Source organism: Cyprinodon variegatus, unplaced genomic scaffold (assembly GCF_000732505.1).
Source record: "Cyprinodon variegatus isolate N-32 unplaced genomic scaffold, C_variegatus-1.0 Scaffold246, whole genome shotgun sequence".
NCBI classification, from domain to species: Eukaryota; Metazoa; Chordata; class Actinopteri; order Cyprinodontiformes; family Cyprinodontidae; genus Cyprinodon; species Cyprinodon variegatus.
In genome coordinates, this window is record NW_015150699.1 from 114,697 (window position 1) to 135,650 (window position 20,954).

A 20,954-nucleotide genomic window follows, 5' to 3' on the forward strand; every position below is an offset into this window, starting at 1 on the left:
ATTTAATGGCAAAACATTTGTTTGCTGTGCATTAAATGTAAAGTTATCACATAGCACTTTTCTAAGGAAGTTTAAAAGGTTGCTCCTGTAATAGCTGGAACACTCTCTCTGTTCCCCTTTCTTAAAAATCTGTGGTCACAACTTTAAACACAAGTCATAAGATGGAAAATAGCTGTAAGGCTATTTCATATGGTTATATAGTATTACCTCCTTGATGGCTTACAGTCTCCTGGCGCTCTCCATGTCTTTTCTCCATCTTCTGAAGGTCCATTTTTTTCACAAGGTGGCATTTAACGTCATCATTAAAAGAAAAGCACCACACCTACAACACAGGTGTCTTTTCACATTTGGAGGGTTGCTATGTAATGTTGAGAGTCCTGGTGTGATCTGTCTCCATCACTAACCTGTCCATCAGTTGAGCCGGTGATAAGGTGCTGTTCCCTCTCCAAGAATAAAACGCTAAGTAGGGGAGATCCTACAAGAAATAAGATTGTTATATTAGGTTAATTCATTTTGAAATGCCCTAACATATTGCTTCAAAAACAAGCAAATTATGGTTATTCTAAAAAACCAAAACAAAAAATTATTTTTTCATTTATTTAGGGGGAAAAGGTATCAAAAAAAAAAAAAAAAAAAATGAAACTCATCATAAATATCTATCTATCTATCTATCTATCTATCTATCTATCTATCTATCTATCTATCTATCTATCTATCTATCTATCTATCTATCATATTCTAGTGTATACATTTTGGGTTATACATTTTCGGTTATACATTTTCTCCAGTCATCAGTGTAATGTATTTTACCTGAGAGTACAAAGGATTGATAAAAAACACCTCCAGTTTTTAAATCCCAAACCTGAAAAACATTAGGAAAAGAGCAAATAACAAAAATTGTATGCATACATACATGCACACATACATACATGCATGCATACATACATGCATGCATACATACGTATATACATACATAGACCCACACAGACAGACAGACAGACAGACAGACAGACAGACAGACAGACAGACAGACAGACATAGAAGCACCTTAAAAGTTCGATCCTCTGAGGTGCTGACTAAAATATTAGTGTTCCAGGGACAGAACTCTGCAGATGTTAAAGGTCCAAGGTGACCCTTTAATGTGTGAATCACTTCCTGTCTCTGATGCAGGAGACAAAAGCAAAAGTCAGATTTGAAGCCACAAAATGCATTTCCAACACTATGTGATGTGAAAATCAACTGTCTACAAGCAGCATTTACAACATATAACCCTTAAGACTAAGAAAGAATTTGTTTGAGTGGACATAAGTGTTTTTACCTATGTGTGACAATAGCTCTCGAACTAATATGCCCAAATTCTGTGTCCAGTTGGCAGAATGTTCATGAGATTAACACTGGGTCTATACTTAATGGAGGAGAATTAAATGCATTGGTATGCACGAATAATGGTATTTGTGCATAGCTACTTGTATGTTTAATATTTTATTATGTACCTTTGAACTGAGAACATGCAGGGTTGTTCCTGAGCATGCAGCCACTCGTTCATCAGAGAAACAGAATGAGAGATGTACAACCTTCCCCAGTAAAGTCCCGATCACTGTTCCAGCAGCAAGTTTACCTGCAAACAAATCCAAAAGTCTATTTAAACTGATTATTTAGGAAGTTTGGAAACAAAAGGGTCCAAGTGATAAACAGCTGATTACTAAACAAATTTGGGAAAACATTGTGAGGTAAAACATTCATATGTGGAAAGAAAATCATTAGTATAACAATACTCTATGGCATTCATATTACAGGATTACAAAGTAGAAACTATCGTACACAAAAAAATAGTTTTACCCTCTTGTCTTCTTTTCTGACATGCTTCAATGTCCCAGATGATAATATAATCAGAAGAGGCAGAACAAAGGATAATGGGGCTGCTTTTTTTCCCAAAGGTCATGGCAGTGATGTCATCGTGGTGACCTGTTAGCACCAGGGGCTGTGGATAAGAAGAAACTATTCAAGTTTTCCTTAGACTTAAAGCAAAACTATATAGGTCTATGTCGTTATATATTAGTGTTAAGTGGTTTAAATGAAACAAGAAAAGATCCATTGCATGTAAAAGAATAATATTTAACAAACCTTTTGTTGCGTCTGCTTGTTGCTGTAAATGAGGACATTCTTACCATGCTGAGGTATGCCACTATAAGACTGGCAGCAAGCGAGCTGCTGATTAATCAGGAGTTTGTCACAAGTCAGACTCAAACTCAGCTTTCCATCTATCATTTTAACCTCCCACTTGTTGTGTAATAGTGACGGATTATGTGGTTCAAAGTGATTTAAAATAAAGTGCAATATTGCTTTGATAGGGGTTTGACGAGTTGAGGGGGGAAACAAAACAGCGTTGCTAAGACACACTTCCGCTACAAAAGATCGTGCAAAAACAGGAGATGATCCCCTGCAAATTTACGCATTCTTGTTAACTGTTAATTTCAAATTCTCAATACAGTTAATAAATCTCTATTAGTGCATAAATGCCATTACGTTATCTCGTTGTTTGCTTTACTTTTTAGTTATAGTCTATATTTGAAACGATTGGAAATACTGTTCGAGTGACACATCATTTCATAAGATCTGTACGTTAGGGTCCCCGTTTGGCCACAAGGTGGCAGCAATTGCTCATTTATAAGCACTCAATGGCTTTTCTTAAAGCGGCCAGTGGCTGCAAGTGGTCAAAATCGGCTGTTTTTTTGCTGCTTTGCACCGCAAAATTGACCAAAGATGAATTTTTTTTTATAGAAAGTGTTTTTCCGGTTGGTTGGAGGTTTCACTTGTCGTACAGACACCTAAACTCTTATATTTCGTGTTAGTTGTATCTTTTGACTGCCCCCACAACTGAAGAAAAAAAAAAACTATAAAACTAGAAAAAAATTCATCTTGTAGCTCAGAAAAAAAAAAACATCAAAGGACACACCACTAAGTAGATCATCCTGTTTGAATGGACTAAAGGGCATTAATTAATAAGCTTGACTTGAGAGGGGAGTTCTGGGAAGCGTAGTTCGCGTGGGAGCAGGCGGATATGACGCATGCACTGCGTAGCCGGCGCCGGGCCAGCAGGTGTTGTGCTGAAAAAGTAATCAGCCTGAAATGAGCACCTCGTCGTTGTAGAAAAGACAGGTCATTTTGAGCGAAGTTGTAATAAAGAAACAAGTTGCGCCTTTTTAATTGTGGTTATTAACTAGAAAAGAACTGATATTTAGTAATCAAATACGAAGGAAAATACAATATTACCGCTTAATATGTACCTTAAATAAATTATAGAGGAAATAATAAAAACATGTATTGTAAATGTTATTTATTATTCGTAAAGTAACTATTTATTGACGCAATTATATATCTGTTTGAAATGAAAAGCTTTATAGCAAACTCTGACCCCTGCACTGACTTTTAATGAACTCAGCTTTCCTTTACCTGCCGGGGCGCTTTTTTCGACGGAACACCGGTAGCTAGCCATCATCGTCTGCAGTGAGCTTTGCAGCAGTTGGATGAATCAGTTGACGTTGACAGACCTTGGGCTATGACAGTGCTTTTGTAGTACAGAGCTAACTTTAGCTAGACTGTTAGCATAATATCTTGGAATTACGTTGCTTGAACGAGAATAATACCGGTCATAATGAGTTTTTATTTTTCTTAACGTTACGTTTTCCGGTAACATACATTTCCTTTTTTTAAATGACGTCGGGAGTGTTGTTTTTTTCAAAGGAGTGAGTGTAACTTGGATAAATTTCAAGCTAGCGTCTCCTAACTTGGTACTGTGCGGGCCACATTAACCTCACTTTTCAGCCGGGAAAGTAGCTACTCGGGTAGCCGTTATTTGAACCGGGTAGCAGACAAAACGTGCCCCGTTAGCCTGACCGAAGTGGAAATAAATAGCTAGCATAACGAAGCTAGCCGGTTTGAAGTAATATGAAAAAGGCACAGTCGGACACATTGGGTTTTATTCCTCAGAAAGACATTGTATACAACAAACTTTTACCATACGCGGATAGGCTAGATGATGAATCCAGCGAGATTTTGAGCAGAATAAAGGGGAACTTGGGCCGAGCTGTACAGCTGAGAGAGATATGGCCCGGTGTGCTATTTTGGACAAGAAAACTTTCAACGTAAGTACCGCTAATCTGCCATCAGTGCTATTTATTCCTCATTGAATAAATGAGAAAGCGTGAGGTTTTTTGACATAAAAAAACAATAGATCTTTTGTATATGATTGTATGTAAATGTTTATATAGAAAATAAGAGTTTTGTTTGGTTTAAACTTTTATTATACATTTTAACAAAACTTTAATAGAAATACTCGCTTTGTAGCATGTTTTTTGTTGTTGTTATGACACACAAAATAATACACAATGGTGAATCGCCAGTAAAGTAGTGTTTATGTGCTGATTAGGATACTTATCGGTTTCATAATCTGGGTCGGGACTGTTACACACAATGCGTGACCCAGACTAGCAGTACCAGGTCATGGTAGTTTTAGCAGTGTTTTTCCTAAGCTTTAGCTCTTTTATTTCTTCTTTTTTATTTTCTAACTCATCGATACAGATGAGCCTTATCCTATAAAATGTGATTTTGTTGCGTTTCCTTTGGCACTTCCGCCCAGCTTTTCTATCAAAATAAACGAAGCTTTTAATTTGCAGAGTCATGATGGGGACGACGACATCTTGCTGCTTTATTAAATATCAGTAGTTTCGCAATCAGTTTTATGAAAACAGTAATTTGCTAAGTATCCATACGGTTCTAATTGTTTCTTACCTGTTTGTTAATTAATTTGTTTTATTAGGAATACACTAATTTAGTGATTTGTTATTTTTATGTCATGGTACAACCTTGAAAGCTTCAGTGTAAATATTAAAACAAACAACAAAAAAAGTATATACTATGTTTCTAACAGTAAACCACCACTTACCCTATAGTTATAACTGAAAATAATGTTTATTATTATTTTTTCTGTCTAGGGCTGCAGCTGTGGATTATTTTGTAACCAAATAATCTGTTTTCTTGTTTGTTTTTCCAGTTAATAGATTAATCTAATAATATATGCTTTTCCCTCCCATTCAACAATCAGGAAGAAAAATGTACTTAATACATTTAAGCATTGCCAAATCAGGACAAAGTCTGAACCTACTTTCTGGTGGCTCTGTATGCAGCTCATTAGAAAATGGACCATAACGGGTATCAAAATTTAACTTTATTCATAACACTTTCTTGGTGCTTGTTAAATATTGTACATCTATTTTTGTTAATATTTGAAAAAAAAGTGTATAATTTAAATAATATCTTAATAGGAGGATATTTATTTATTTTCCAGATTTGAATCAGATGAAGTAAAAACTGCCACTTGAAGAATTCTCCATAAAACATATTTATTCACAAAGTGTTTCACTTTAAATGGAAAATTTTCATATTTTGCCCAGTTTTTCATTTAATTTCTACTCCGAGTGATTTCCTCTTTTAGAAAATAATATATTTTTTAAAGAGTTTGTTTACTCTTGTTCACATTCTTGATTTATAACTAAATTAGTTTTAATTAATCGATTAACCCTATTAATTGCTTCAACCCTATCTTTTATATTTGCCTTTTTTATCAAAATTTTGAAACAGGCATGATCAGGAGTATATATATATAGATATATACTCGTGTTTATTTTCAGACATGCTGTAGTTTTACTTCTTCCTCTACTTTTTACAGACCAACATAAGTATACCCAGCTGAAACTTGCTGGTACTTAGGTTCACCCTCAGGGAGTGAGGCTCATCAGACATGCTGTTCAATAGCTGCAATTGTTAAACAGCTTTACCTTGGGGTTCTTCTCCTTTAGTTTTCACAAAATCTTCTTGTGTTTATTGTAGGGATGTCTCCATACAACTTTTCCATTTTGTGATATGATACTGGTATGGCAGCTTTGAGTACTGACCAATACTGATATTGACCCAATACAACATCATCATTATTCACATATACTTTATGTTTTAGTATCGAAGTTACATTACTCAAAGAACAACAGTCAGCAACGGCAGATATTAGACCAACTGACCTATTTATTATCAACAAATAAGTACATTAACTTTAAACCAAAGCCAATAGAAGGGTATTGTTTGTATCAACTCTCTTTTATTGGAGACTTTAAATGCACAGGGATATATTCTGATAGTCATCTCCTGATTTCTGATATGTTAATGAGACATCTGTAGTTTATTATGACTGATAATATTGCCCTCTTTTAGCCATCAGTGCACACCAATAGGTTGGGGGGCACTGTGTTATTCTGTGCCATATAGTAATGGAGAAAAAAATCATAATAATGAACTAAACCAAAAGGGTGGTATAGGGAACATTTAAGCGGTTTAGATTTATTGTTTTTTTTTATGTTTCTACATGATAAAGGATAATAAAAAAATGTTTGGTTTTTTTGGTCCGTTGGTTTTTTTATAGTTAACATTTGCCTATTAGCTGTATCACAAGCTATCACAAGCGTCATTTGGCAGCTTTTTTTTTCTTCTTTCCTAAAGCTCTCAGTTGGTTTTTTAAGTGGCTCATTTGAAATAATAATAATAGTAAAATCTTTATTATTTTATTTGGATGTTTTTTGCATATATATAATTTTTTTTCATGATCATACAATTTATTGTAGGATGCTGCTATTAGTTCTTTAATAGGCGTTTACATGTATGTTACCTGGCAGTAATCACTCCTAATCTTTACTCTATTTAGGTACATGAGACTGTATGGACGGAAGTTCAGCAAAGAGGACCACGTGCTGTTCATCAAGTTGCTGTATGAGCTAGTGACGATCCCTAGACTGGAGATCAGCATGATGCAAGGCCTTGCTCGCCTTCTTATTAATCTTCTCAAGTAAGAATGGATGTAGAGATGTGCAAAATAAACTTGACACTCTCTTAACTAACAATGTTTTTGGACATTTATTAGTATTCTCATGATTGTTTCAATAATCCAACAGAAAAAAAGAACTGCTGTCGAGGGAGGACCTCGAGCTGCCATGGAGGCCACTGTATGAGCTGCATGAAAGGATTCTCTTCTCAAAGACAGAACATCTGGGTCTTAACTGGTTTCCCAAGTATGCAGTTCTTTAATGGATCATCATTTATTATTTATAAAACCCTGACCTTTAATGTGTCCTAATTGGCAAGGGTTGCTTTTCAAAGTGTAATCTGATTTTCAGCATCTCAGAAAGTTTAAAGTGCTCTACTTATTATTACTATATGTTTTTTTTTATCAATTAAAAAACACAGCTCCATACATGTTGCAGTGCATGAAAACATCAAACATTTGTATTAGAGCAGCTTTACTGGGATTAGGCTGCAGCACAGTAAGAGTCTTTTGTTAAAAGTTTAACGTATGTTACTACTACTCATGTATTTTGTAAATCGAGGCTGTATTTGTTTTTAGAAATGGACCACTTTTATTAGATAGTAGTTAGAACAGAAAATAGACCATTAACTTCCTTGCTGTATCAATTATGTCTTTGTTGAACCTTATCTATAGCTTTAAAAAGCAGAACCTCACATTCTTATCCACTTTATACGACGGTGTATGTATGTATGCTATGACTCAATATGACATTACTAAAATTTCCTTTATATGTTCCAATTGTAAAGCTTTCAACAGTCATGTTCCCTATGTTCGCCCTCATTACTAGGCAAATATCTCAGCGTGCCATTGTAATAGAAACCACATTTGCTTTAAAAGGTGGGTTTAACTTACAGTTCAGTTTGTTTTTAAATTAACTGAACTCCTTTGGTCAAAGTGCTTACTTGTTAAGTTTAAACTAATCTTTATATACCTGCGTTTATTATTAGGACTTTGATATGAATCAAAAACAATTATTTTCAGTAATTTGCTTAATGAATAGCAGCAATTGGATTGTTTTCTTAATTTAGTCATACTGCGATCAGATTTTACAATAAACCTTGGATTTAGCATTTCCTTTTTTTACCTTTCATTCTCTTTTGAAATATTCTTTAAATATGCTCTTTGTCAAGCAGTGCGAGGTGCTCTCTTATGGTGCTATGTGAACATTGAATGATGATGAGAAACTACTGAGAAAGCAAGCTGCTTTGGTTGGTTGCTTGTTAATACCTTTCAGAAACACTAACTCACTCTAATCTACAAAAAAAAAAATTACTAATCACTTGATGTTTTTTTTGCAATTGGCTCTTTTTCATGTGTTCAAATTGTTCTTTATGCCTTTGTCTTCTTTTACATCCAGTTCTCCATGCCTCCGTTCTTCTACTAAACTCATAATGTTAAAACTGATTCAGAGGTGGTAAGGATAATGCTTCTTTGTGTTTTCTTTCTTTTTCTTATTTTGTTTTCAGATGGCTGGATGTTGTTTTTTTTTTTTTTATTTGGTTGACGCATGTAAAAACAAAAAAAGGGCAACCCATTTGCAGTTTTATAGTAAAAGAAACATCAATGTTAACATTTCACTCATAGTGGAGACTGTCGCACTGCTGCTAACATTTTCTTCTGTCCTCTATATAGACCTTTTACAGAACTTTAAGGTTATTTTTAAGGATTCCTTCTATTTTTCTGGTAGATTTTAAAGTCCTTTAAAGGAGCACTGAATAAAAAGGGAGATTAAGAATCTTTCCAAGTTTTTTTTTTTTTCTTTTCCCCCATCTCATTACAGCCAATCAAGGAAGAATTGATTCTGATCTTTGGGTGATTGATCGATGCATATCTAGAGATACCATAACTTAACCATTGGTGTTATTTTAATTGAAACACATGCTGATTCCCTGTGTTCTATCGTGGCATATATGCTCTGCTGGCTTGCAGTGAATTTTGCTATCTCTGCTTCACTAAACAACATGTGCCGCACCTGATTAGTAGCCGAGGCTCTTATCCCTTCCACTCAATTGACTCTGAGACTGCAGCTGTCAGAAAGTGAGCCACATTGTTTAGTTTAGAATAACCACTGAAGTGGTCGAGTAGCGCTTTAGCTTGAATCTACATTCTTTTATCCCTGTTTTTGCAGTATATGGTTTGATATTGCCAAAATATTATGATTCTGTTCGAATACTAATGGTTTTATAAATAGCTTTAGAGGGGTCGCTATCAGAATAAAGAACATTATTTAAATGTTATCAAACAGCTCCCTCACCCCCAATCATGTGAGCATTCTGCTATAAAATGCTATAACAGTTATATGATGATAAACATCAGTAGGCTATATTTTTGAATTGGTTTCATTACATTTCCATTAATACTTTGATTCTAAAATACTTTATTAGATGTAAAGAGATTTACATTTATTCTTTTTGTGCATGGAATAAGAAGTGGATTGCATTTGTGTGGTGATAGCTTTACTAATGCTAAAGTTACTGTGACAAATTATTAAAATCTTCTTGTTTTCTTTAATTATAGCTCAGTGGAAAACGTGTTAAAAACACTGGTGAAAAACTGCAGGCCGTAAGTACATTCTAACATCTTCATGTTATGCCATTTATTTAATATGACATATTAATGGTATTTTAAGGATTTAGTCTCACACCTTGTTGGTTTTGTCGTCAGCAGCAATACCAGAGCTGTGTCCACGCAGGTTTCTTAGGCTAGTTGTAGGACTGGTACCTTAGTTTGCATTACAGGAGGACGATAAGCCTATTAACTCACCTAATTCTGTCTTCAGTTAGAGTTCCTGTTACTGATAGAAGAGGGAGTCTTTTTGCTGTGAGCTGTTGGTCAGACTCTTGAGAACAGCAGTAGTTCTAGAAAGATGTTGAAATTATCAGTGTAGTTATGATTAAGTGGAAGAGACGTCACCATAAAGGCTAAGTAATGTTATACCGTGAAACCACATACTGAACTGAAACATCAGAAGCTGCAGTTTTATTAAAGCACATGTCCATTTTTTTTTCATGCACACATAATGCAACTGGAAACATACTGGGCATCTGCTGCACTATGGCTTAGTTTGTTCTACAGAATCACCAGAAAGTGTTCACACTGATTTTTCCACTTTTCTTTGCCTTGAAAAACTCTGTCGATTAACATATCCATACAGATCAAGGAAAACATTATTTCTTATATTTTTTTATACAAAAAAAGAGAAATCAAACATTTATACCATTTGCTTTGATGGTTGAGATCACCCGTCTCTGATTTCCACAATTTGATTAGAATCCTCTCAGTTTTCTCAGGGCTACCTCTAACAGGTCTCATGGCTGAATTCACATCAAAGTAGAAGCTAAGGAAGATGTCACAGGAATTTTTTTGTGACCTATTGGACGAGATTCTGTCAAGACACAAATGTAGAGCGTATCAAAAAAACACGGCTACATCCTGAACAGCAGCGTAGGCTCCAAAAACACTCCATGGATTTTTAACATCCGACTGATCTCTCTAATTAAGAAGAAATAAACTCGCTGAAGCAAAGTTCTCTAATTTCACAAAACAAAAACATAACTTTTTGGCCGAAATACCATGAGTTGTATTTGGCAAAAACACAGCTTAACATTAGGCAAACATGATCTATAATCTTAATATGGTGGTGGTGGTAGCAGCAATATACTTGCACATAGAGGAGGGTATGATTGCTAAAGCCTAATATAAAGATTCTTTCAGAAAAGCTGCTCCTAAATGCTCTGCAAGGTAGACTAGGGTGAGGGTTAATCTTCCAACATGACGCTGACCCAACGGACACAGACAACATGATGAAGTGGCTTCAGTCTGTCCTTGAGCGACCCAGCCAGTTCCTAGACCAGAAGCCATTTTAACATCTCTAGAAAGACCTTAGAGTTACAGTCTACCAACTCTGCTCTGTTAATTTCATTGGTTTGAGGAGATCGCCAAAAGATAATGAACATTTTATTCAGTTGTACAAAGCCTGTAGCCTCATCAAGGTTGTGATTGCTGCCAGAGATACTTACACATGATATTCAGTCATTGCTTAGAATAATTCTGAAATCTGAATCCTATCAGTATCTTATGAAGATTTTAGAGGTGAAAAAAAAGTGAAATTTATTGAAGTATAAGCATTGCCAAATCATGACAAAGTGACCGCTATGAACCTACTTTCTGGTGGCTCTGTATGCAGCTCATTATAAAATGGACCATTACGGGTACCAACTTTTAAGTTTATTCATAACACTTTCCTGGTGCTTTTTAAATATTGTACATCTATTTGTGTTAATATTTGGAAAAAAAAAAAGTGTTTAATATAAGATCTCAATCCTAACATTTTAATCATGCTTCTGTTGTCAACCATTTTTTTTTATATATATGTATACAGTTTAAAAAAATAATTCTGACTTTAATTTCTGTTCTTTATAAAGGTACTTTTCAGAGACTGCTACTCAGGAGATGCTAGATGAGTGGAGGCCTCTCCTTTGTCCCTTCGATGTCACCATGCAGAGAGCAATCAGCTACTTTGAGCTTTTCTTACCCACAACTCTGCCTCCTGAGCTGCATCATAAGGGGTTTAAGTAAGGAGATTCTCATCACTCCTACTTTCTAAAGGGATAATCAAGATATTGTTCTTGTCTGAAACCTGTTTCGTTTTTCATTTCAAAGAACCAGTTAATATATTTTGAATCAGAAGAGAAAAAGAGTGAATGAATAAAGAAAGACGTGCTGGCTGTCCTCGGTCAGAGTTATGTCAGCCATCTACAAAGGCTCCTGATACAGACGTCATGATTGCAGCTAAGGGCTGGCAAGGATAATGGAATAAGTGTCTGTGTGAAAATGCCATATCCAATTTTAAACCATTGAGATGAGAGCCATTAATAGACCCAAGACCCTGTCTGCTGTTTTCATAACCAGACGGATGATAAATATAAATATATATTTTATTTGTTTTGGAGAATAATTTTTTGACGGAAAAATGAATGAGTTAAATCAACATTACATCATAGTTTTGATGTTGCGTGACTTGTGTAATTTGTAATATTCAAAAAACATTTATTATAGTATGAAATGATCAATTCACTCTAAAGCGTTTTTGGTCTTTGTAATCATAGCTGTTAAAATCTCTTAAACCGCCATTTATTCATGTTCACAGGTTGTGGTTTGATGAGCTGATTAACTTATGGGTTTCTGTGCAGAATCTACCAAGCTGGGAAGTTGTGAGTTTCTCCTCAGTTGTAAATGATTCAGATGTGGCGTAGTGCTGATTTAGACGGTCTTTCAGTAACACAGACTTCTTCCCATTTATAGCACCTGGTCAATCTTTTTGCTCGCTTGGCCAATGACAACATCGGATACATTGACTGGGACCCCTACATTCCCAAGGTTAGTTATGTTTCTTTTCTAAATCACCTTCTTTATTTACACTTTAGAATACAGTGAATGTGTTTTGAGAAATCCGTTTCATGGTCACATCTGTTGTAAGATTTGCATGTGACTATATTTGCTGTTTGTCCAAGAAGCAAACTATCGAGTTTCTCTCTTGAACTTTCTCCCCGACTGAGGGGGAGTAACTTGCATCATGTTTGTTACGTTTGTGGTACCAGTTTGTGCTGCCGATGGACATTGATATGTCTTAGCCATTGAGTCCAGATATTTCATGTGTTTTTCATTTGTGTTGCAATAAACAAGTATGCATCAAAATAATGTACCAGATATATTAAATCCTGTTTTTCTTCCCATCAAATATTTCAGATTTTTACTAGGGTTCTGAGGAGTTTAAACCTTCCTGTAGGGACCAGTCAGATGATGGTACCACGATACGTCACAAATGCCTACGATATCAGCCATGTGGTGCTTTGGGTTTCATCTCTCCTGGTTAGATCCCAATTTTTTTTTTTTATCTTATCAAACACAAAGTATTCATTTTGTACTGTGTTAAGCTGATCTTCACTGTAATCATTTCAGGGAGGACCCAGCAAACAGACCCAAGCGCAGCTCACTGGCCTTTTCAACAGCATCACATCCTTCTTTCACCCATCAAACCATGGCCGTTGGTTGGTGAGTCAGACTTTATTTTTCATCAGTTGGTGCAAAACCAGACGCCTTATACATGCTTAAACACAGCGATTCTCATCACTTTACTGAACTCTTACTATTTTGTCATCTTACAGGTGACTTTTTATGGGTTTTCTTCAGCTGTTGCTTTGTTGTTGCCAACCTTTGCAAACAACAGGATATTTCTATTACAATAAATGTTGTTCTGCCAATATTTCCTTCCACCTTAAAGGGCTTTTCAGACAGGAAGTGACATGTACACTGCTGTGCTGTTTGCACTAAGCTCCCTGACGCGCACTCCTGGGTCAGTTTCCCTCTGACTATGATGTGCATTGATGAATGGATGTGTGGAAAATGGGAACCAGGCCATCCAGCCATGAAAATCAGAAAGCAAATTAAAGGAAAAGCTCTGTGTTTGTCTAAATTTTCACATTTTATATGAACAAAGTTTATGATTGCATTCGCTGTAGAAAACGAAGCTCTTTCACAAGCCAGAGTTCCTCAATCTGCTCTCTTGACATAGGGTTTTGTGCACCCACAGCTTCTTCTCTACTGCTCTTTTTCTTCCACTTAGATTCACTCTTGGCTTCCTCTGTGATCGATGCGTTTCTTTCCCATCTAGTCAGGTTATTTGGACTGCCATGTATGGGTAGGTTAGTTAGATGCTCTGTCAGTTTGTAATACATTTTGAAAGCAGGCATTAATTGTTTAGAGTATAACCTCTAAGGCCTTCACAGAACAGCAGGATTCATACCGAGTTTGAATCATATAAAGGTGAACTTTAATTACTAGTTTGCTGTATTGTAAGTGTAGTGAGTGGAACAGGCTGTTTAAGGGTATCATTTTAAATAAGCTGTATAAAGCTGTCCTTAACCTCTTTGAAAGGTTTCCTAATAGAATAAGAAACGGCATTTTCAGTTGTCTTTTAATGAGTCAAAATCTATATGTTCATATTGTTCTAAGACGAATTCAAATAGATTTTTACAATTCATTTATAGTATTCAGAAGCTGTTTTATATATATATATATATATATATATATAAAAAAAAGATGTATTTTTAAACAAATAAGAGAGCACAAGTCATGATTATGAAACAGCATTTTAATTTAGTTATTCCAGTTATTTGTTTTGGCTTCTTGCCTTATGGAAGAATGACTGGCTGTATCATCCTCCTCTTGTAGGGCCCCAGGTCCTGTTTACCGTCAAGGTTTACATCAGTAGCTAGCTCATAAATAAGAGGACACAGGACACGTGAGTGAGACGGCAGCAGTGTTATTAAAGGTCATTGGCACCACGGCTACATGCCTTTCTGTTTTCAGGATACCTTACACAAGTTATGAAGTTACACAGACAGCAACTTGCTTTTAAACACAAACCTTTTACTTTGCAGAGAGGAGTTCTGTCTGTTTGAGGCCCCAGCTTTTTCCTATGTAAAATCTTCCCCTATTTAGCTACAGTTTTTGATATTGCCTTTAAACACAATGTCGAAACTAAGAAATAGAAATGTGCATACATTTACTATATGTATCATTGGTATTGGCTATATGTCCTTTGGGGAACACTTATACTTTTTTGCAAAGGAGGATAATCCAGATCCATAGAGTAAAATCCCAGCCTATAAACCAGGTTCGTAGCCCTGGTCTGTTTTGTAGAGCTGGAAATATAAATGGTTAAAACCAATCTCTGTACAGGCTTATTACTTTCTTTACTATCCACCTCTGGTTTATTTTCTTTCCAAGCTGTCGCCAGTCTTTGTTTAAATATAAATGAACCAAATAAAACTGTTCACAATGTTTTTGTTTCTGTCCGTTTGTCTATTATGTCATCTGTGTTCTAGATGATCCATACGGCGCCCTATACCTTTTTCATCTGTTAACAAAGGCCTGCCGTCTGCCTCTGTCTCCGCTTTGTCATGTATTTGTTTTTGTCTTCTTGTTTTCACGTTCAGATGAAGCTCATGAAGCTGCTTCAACGTCTCCCCGCCAGTGTGGTTCGCCGGCTTCACCGGGAGCGCTACAGAAAGCCCTCGTGGCTAACCCCAGTTCCAGATACTCATAAGCTCACAGAGGAGGATATTACAGAGTTTGTGCAGAGCATGATGCAGCCAGTTCTGCTGGCCATGTTCAGCAAAACGGGCAGTCTGGATGCAGCCCAGGCCCTGCAAAACCTTGCTCTGATGCGGCCTGAGATGGTCATCCCCCCTGTGCTTGAAAAGTACGTTTAGTTCTAAATTTTGAGAGCAAGTTTTCTGACTACTGATAATGGAATGTCAAACTGGAGCTGATTGTTCTTTCTTCTAACCATAGAACATATCCTGCTCTGGAGACTCTGACTGAACCGCATCAACTGACCGCCACTCTGAGCTGCATGATTGGTGTAGCACGCAGCCTGGTGTCAGGTGGGCAGCGCTTCCCTGAGGGACCCACTCACATGCTGCCCCTGCTCATGAGAGCTCTCCCGGGTGTGGATCCAAATGACTTCAGCAAGTGCATGGTGAGCTCCACTGCTCGTTTTTCTTCTTTCTTCTTTCTTGCTTAATATCTCCTGCTCTTTAGTGTGGGTCAGTAGTATAAAAAAATCCACTTTTTTCCTGCAGATCACATTCCAGTTCATTGCTACATTTGTGACTCTTGTGCCTTTGGTGGACTGTTCGTCTGCCCTTCAGGAAAGAACTGATTTAACTGAGGTAAACTGTTGCACACTTCTCATAATTTAATAGTTAATGCTATACGAACATTGCAAAGGTGTTTTGATATACAATTTGTGTTAATGTTAGGTGGAAAGAGAGATGTGTTCTGCCTCAGCTGAATTCGAAGACTTTGTGCTCCAATTCATGGACAGGTACAGCAGTCTGCATGTTAGAACCCAGTACATCGGTATTTTATAGCAATTGATCACAATTGCCTAACTATTTAGAGTACTGTATGATTTTTTTTTCACAGAATAATAAATTATAGGCTATGATTAAAACAAAACATTTTTATTATATGTATGGAAATTATTTTTTTTCATATGCCTGTTATGACCACTTAAGATGTGTCTGGAAAAAACAAGTTAGTGATTAGGTGTTGCTTTTACAGCAATATTCATAAGCTAAGCAGCTGTTTCACTGCTTTGCAGTCATGGAGGTTCAAAATTCAAACAATTTTGTTTCTTTTTTTGGCTTTGTTTTGTACAGATGCTTCGCCCTTATAGAGAGCAGCACTCTGGAACAAACCCGAGAGGAAACAGAAACGGAGAAAATGACTCATTTGGAGAGTCTAGTTGAGCTTGGACTTTCCTCAACCTTCAGCACCATCCTCACACAGTGCTCCCTGGACATTTTCAAGGTGAGGATTCCCCTCTTGTAGTGTTTTATTTATCTCATGTGAGTTTGCAGACAGCCAACATACACAATCATCCCTTCAAACTGGTTAAAAGTCACCACATCCAATGATCACTTCTATGAGTAAAGCATGTGAGTGACCATTCTGTTTGAAGTCTGGTTTGTTTGATTCATGTGAGAGGTCCTTATAGCAACCATGCCCCTCTGAGCGGTGGCCCTTATTTCTGCCTTGACCACCCAGAAGAGTGCCAACCACTGTTGTACTTGGAAAATATGAACAGGCTTTGAAAATGTTGGAAACAGCTGTTTTCCACTTCTAAATGTTGTGAAGTGTTGAAGGCCTCTGGTGGGGGCATGAAAAGCACAGACTGGAGGAGTTCAACACTTCACAACATTTAAAAGCAGAAAACAGCTGTTTCCAACATTTTCAAAAAGCTGCATAGAGTATAAAAGCTGCAGACGCAAATGTGAATACTGAAGCATAACTGAGCCTTAATGCAGCCTTCACCAGCTGGGATAACAGTGCATCCTTCTACATTACCAGAGAGAACCTCAGACCTCTACATTGATCCTTTACTGATATAAGCATATCACACAGATAAAACATTTGAAATGATGAAAACCAATAAAATTTGATCTATCTGATACGTTTCTTTGATTTTTTTTTTTTTTCTGCCGAGCAAACGCAAATATTCTCCCACACTGCCCCTCTGTCACCATTTCATGGCTGACCTGCCAGCGACTATACAGGAATCCACCTTGTCACTGCTTATACATGCTGTAGCGCTTTACCTAAAGCCTGGTGGCAGAAGGTGTTTTGTCAGCTGGAAGCTGGTTTGAGGCTAAATCTGCTGCCCTGGTTCTACGGGAATTTCAGCAGCTTGGTCTGTGCTGTTGCAATATCATTTTAGGAAGTTAATTTCCTAAAAGCTCTGTGCAACTTAAAACATTTTATATTTGTTAAAGTCTATGCTAAGATTAAAAATCAGTCTCCAGGTGTCATTTTTCTCATGCACTTATTTCTCCTCCCCACCAGATAGTTATTTGTGGAGTATCTCCTGCAGCTTGAATCATCATCATCATCTTGGCACGACAAGATGATAATGGTTCCTGTTCTATATTATATTCAGATGTCAGCTGTAGTTGAATCAATTGATAGTGCCTTATTTTTACCTGCTTACATCTAGAATGATTCAGTCACATCTTTTTATTTTTCCTTCTTTCTTTGGCCTCAGCTTTCATAGATATTAGAGGTATTGTTCAGGACACAATATCTTCTTCAAAATTTGAATTTAAAATCAGCCTCAGTTTGAATAAAATGTCAACATTCCTAAAAAATTCTTAAATATAAAGCCCAGTATTCTTTATGAATGTAAGTTCTTGTGCTGTGCTTAAACTTAAATCCCCCCTCTTTATTTACAGGTGGCTTTGGAAAAGGTTTTCAATTTTGCAACCACCAACATCTTTGAGACGCGTGTAGCAGGAAGAATGGTGGCTGACATGTGTCGAGCTGCTGCCAAGGTAGGTTTGACTGATTAACACCCTCCGTGTAGCAAAAGCATCTTTACTTGGGTTGATTCTTCATAAAGAGCTTCTTCATTTCTGCTTTCAGTGTCACCCTGCAGAGTCGCTCAAGTTGTTTGTGCCACACTGCTGCAACGCCATAAACCAGATAGCTGCCAGTAAGTCCATAAAATACCCTGACAGGGTGTAAAGATAACAGTACCTTTTATTTCTCCATTAGTTCCATGTTGTTTGACTGATCAGTCTTTTTTTAAACAGATGAGGAAGTGTTGAATGAGGAAGAACTTGATAAGGAGCTTTTATGGAATCTCCAGCTGCTTTCTGAAGTAAATTAACTCACTTAACTCCACATTTTACTTTTTATTTAAAATGCTTTGTTGCAACAGTTGTTCTTTTTTCCATTTATCCCCAAACAAACTTCAGGTAACTCGTGTGGACGGTGACAAGCTCATCCCCTACCGCTCTGACCTGGTCCAGATTTTGCAGTTGACTCTTCACCTCAAGTGTAAACAGGGATATATACTGGCCTGTAACCTGTTGCACCACATCCTTCGCTCCACTGCCCTCATCTACCCCACAGAGTACTGTAGCATCCCGGGAGGTTTCCACCAGCCTGTCTCTGACTACCTCCCCATCAAGGTATTTTTGTTTAGTTGCTACAAATGTGGTTAGCTTTATAAACATAGTACCACAATATTCACTTAAATGGTACAATTTGAAAGGTATCCCTTTTTTAAGTGTTCAAATGCTTTATCATGGTTAGATCACATTTCTTTGCTCGCTTGAAAATCAAATTTAGGAGTGATGCATATATTTCTTCTCTGTTTGTATATAAATAGCATGTTTATATATACTGAAAGGGCTTTCTTGGAAAAAATCTCTCAGGAGTGTTTCCATAGACACAACAGGCTACTCAGAAAGAGGAATTGTAAAATTTTGACAAAATGCTTTTTGGTCCCTGTAGGACTGGGGTCGCCCTGGAGATTTATGGAATTTGGATATCCGGTGGCACGTTCCCAGTTTTGAAGAGATTTCCTTGGCTTTTTATTTGCTGGACCTTCTTCTTCAGCCTGAACTTCAGCGCTTGCAGAGATTTTCAAAAGGAGAACAGGAGATGAGCAGGTGAAAAACACTCGGTCTGGTTGTGTTCTCCATAGTTTTTTTTTGTGTAAATGAACTAAATGTACGATATGTTGTCACAATAAACAGGCATGTTAATGATCTTGTGTTTTCCAGAGATGATGTCCTACAAAGCCTCACAATTGTTCAGCACTGCCTCCTGGGAGCAGGAAGTCTGATGCCTCCACTGAAAGGAGAGCCCATCCCTGACCTGTGAGCTGTCATTTTTTTTTTTTTTTTTTTTAAATAAACGTTTTACAAAGAAAAGTATCTTAATTTCAAAATTAGTTTTAATCAAATGTCTTAACTTGAGCATTTGCTTCCATCTCAAAGTGTGAAAATTCACCTTTCTCTCTCAAGTTAATTTCTAAAATGATTAATTAATAATTGAAAATCTTTTTATTTCTCCCAGAGTTCACAGCATGGTGAATCTTGATGAGACTATCCTTTACACAGGAATGGATTATGGTATGTCACTGTCTCACAAAGACTACAGGACAGATTTTCCAAATGAAATAGTTTACTGTTCAATTCTCATCCCGCCTATTCTTTTTATTTGTAGATGACACAAGAGAGAACTACAGAGATGCTATTTGTAATGTGATGAGAAAACTGCTGCGTAAGTATTTATCTTTCTTGTATTTTACTAAAGCTGTTCTAGGAAACCTGTTGTATTTTAAGCTGTTTGTTTATTTCTCTACAGATCACATTCTGGAGCACTCTGAAGATGACACAAAGTCTCTTTTCTCCATCATCAAGGTTGGCAGAAAGTCAAATTAATCATCAGAAAAAAAGACTGAAGTATTGGCTAAAGACACAGTCGTGGCTTTTTTAAAATGAGAAAAATAGCTAAAACAAAATCTGATCAGGATGTAATTACAGAGACATTAACATCATAAAGGTCTGTGTAACTTAATAATAAATACACCACCTTCTCCTTTAATTTCTTGTTCTGAAGGTATATTACCCGAAGAATACTATGACAAAAAGCCTGGATGTTCTGATATTTTTTGTCAATGATGGTTCTGGAGGATTAGTCAAAACAGATTGTATTACCACTGATACTTTCACACTGGTGATTTATAGGGTACAGACTTTTCCATGACCCAGTTAGTTTCCCCGCATATTGCATAGCTGTTAAATAAAGATTTGTGCATATCCAAAATGCATCCTTATCAAACTCTGTTGGGCAATGGTAAAATAGTACATCATGTCTATAAGGGATTCCTTCATTCATTTTGTTGACCAGCCATCTGAGACTCCAGCTGCTGCTTACTCCACCATATTTGATCTCTGGTTTTCACTCTAGATATGCTATCCTTCTAAAAGTCAATTTATTTACTTTCAATTGACCTCTTCCACTATATGATCCAAATATGTGTCTTGATTACATCCGAATATTGTTGTTCTTTCAGGTTTTTACTTATTGGATGTATTTTAGGGCTGGAAAATAATATTTATTTTTATTCAGTAACAGCGATATAACATTTTCCAAATGTCGACATAAATTGCAGTCTATAATTAAAACATTTGACACAAATTGATGATTTAATGTAGTTTGATGTGTTTTGTTTTTTAAAGTATATATTTCCAAAATGTTATAATAGAGGAGTTTTATACACATGACAAAATATAGGTCCTACGTTTGGGCAGGCAGCTGTTGCGGGCATTCTTAGTTTTTCTGAAGGTTTTATTTTGTTTATATTCACATCAAAATTATATTGTCTCAATTTAAATAAAGAATATATTGGGATATACGTTTTGGCCGTATTGTCCAACTCTAGTGTATTTTGTCTTTGACTAAATTTAAGTCCTATTTTCTATCTTAAGTATAGTTTTTTTTTAATGCACAGGTCTGCTGTACTAACTGATTATTGTTTTGATGCTTTTCAGATCATCAGTGATCTTTTGCACTTTAAAGGTTCTCACAAGCATGAGTTTGACTCTCGCTGGAAGAGCTTCAACCTTGTGAAGAAATCTATGGAAAACAGAGTGAGTCTAGTTTTAGCTTCTGTGTTTCATGT

At 36.4% G+C, this 20,954-nt stretch overlaps 2 protein-coding genes across 2 annotated transcripts in view; one reads left to right on the forward strand and one right to left on the reverse strand.

Annotated features, from left to right (window-relative positions):
• wdr27 (WD repeat domain 27) overlaps window positions 1–2,346 on the reverse strand; it is a 61,341-nt gene extending 58,995 nt beyond the window's left edge. Inside the window, 7 exon segments of the mRNA XM_015381985.1 lie at window positions 208–322; window positions 405–475; window positions 811–862; window positions 1,048–1,161; window positions 1,494–1,618; window positions 1,840–1,981; window positions 2,125–2,346. Coding sequence (XP_015237471.1) covers window positions 208–322; window positions 405–475; window positions 811–862; window positions 1,048–1,161; window positions 1,494–1,618; window positions 1,840–1,981; window positions 2,125–2,268 — 763 coding nt within the window. The 5' untranslated portion in view covers window positions 2,269–2,346.
• A 1,177-nt stretch (window positions 2,347–3,523) lies between these two features.
• Window positions 3,524–20,954, forward strand: part of psme4 (proteasome activator subunit 4) — a 28,591-nt gene continuing 11,160 nt past the window's right edge. The window contains exons 1-24 of the mRNA XM_015381995.1: window positions 3,524–4,145; window positions 6,752–6,892; window positions 6,999–7,115; window positions 9,428–9,472; window positions 11,335–11,484; window positions 12,060–12,123; window positions 12,215–12,289; window positions 12,659–12,781; window positions 12,872–12,964; window positions 14,911–15,176; window positions 15,269–15,455; window positions 15,559–15,648; window positions 15,739–15,803; window positions 16,141–16,291; window positions 17,710–17,808; window positions 17,900–17,969; window positions 18,070–18,137; window positions 18,235–18,450; window positions 18,776–18,933; window positions 19,048–19,143; window positions 19,343–19,398; window positions 19,493–19,549; window positions 19,634–19,689; window positions 20,824–20,922. Of these exons, the coding sequence (XP_015237481.1) occupies window positions 3,949–4,145; window positions 6,752–6,892; window positions 6,999–7,115; window positions 9,428–9,472; window positions 11,335–11,484; window positions 12,060–12,123; window positions 12,215–12,289; window positions 12,659–12,781; window positions 12,872–12,964; window positions 14,911–15,176; window positions 15,269–15,455; window positions 15,559–15,648; window positions 15,739–15,803; window positions 16,141–16,291; window positions 17,710–17,808; window positions 17,900–17,969; window positions 18,070–18,137; window positions 18,235–18,450; window positions 18,776–18,933; window positions 19,048–19,143; window positions 19,343–19,398; window positions 19,493–19,549; window positions 19,634–19,689; window positions 20,824–20,922 (2,739 nt within the window). The 5' untranslated portion in view covers window positions 3,524–3,948. The remainder of the gene's footprint in view (window positions 4,146–6,751; window positions 6,893–6,998; window positions 7,116–9,427; window positions 9,473–11,334; window positions 11,485–12,059; window positions 12,124–12,214; window positions 12,290–12,658; window positions 12,782–12,871; window positions 12,965–14,910; window positions 15,177–15,268; window positions 15,456–15,558; window positions 15,649–15,738; window positions 15,804–16,140; window positions 16,292–17,709; window positions 17,809–17,899; window positions 17,970–18,069; window positions 18,138–18,234; window positions 18,451–18,775; window positions 18,934–19,047; window positions 19,144–19,342; window positions 19,399–19,492; window positions 19,550–19,633; window positions 19,690–20,823; window positions 20,923–20,954) is intronic.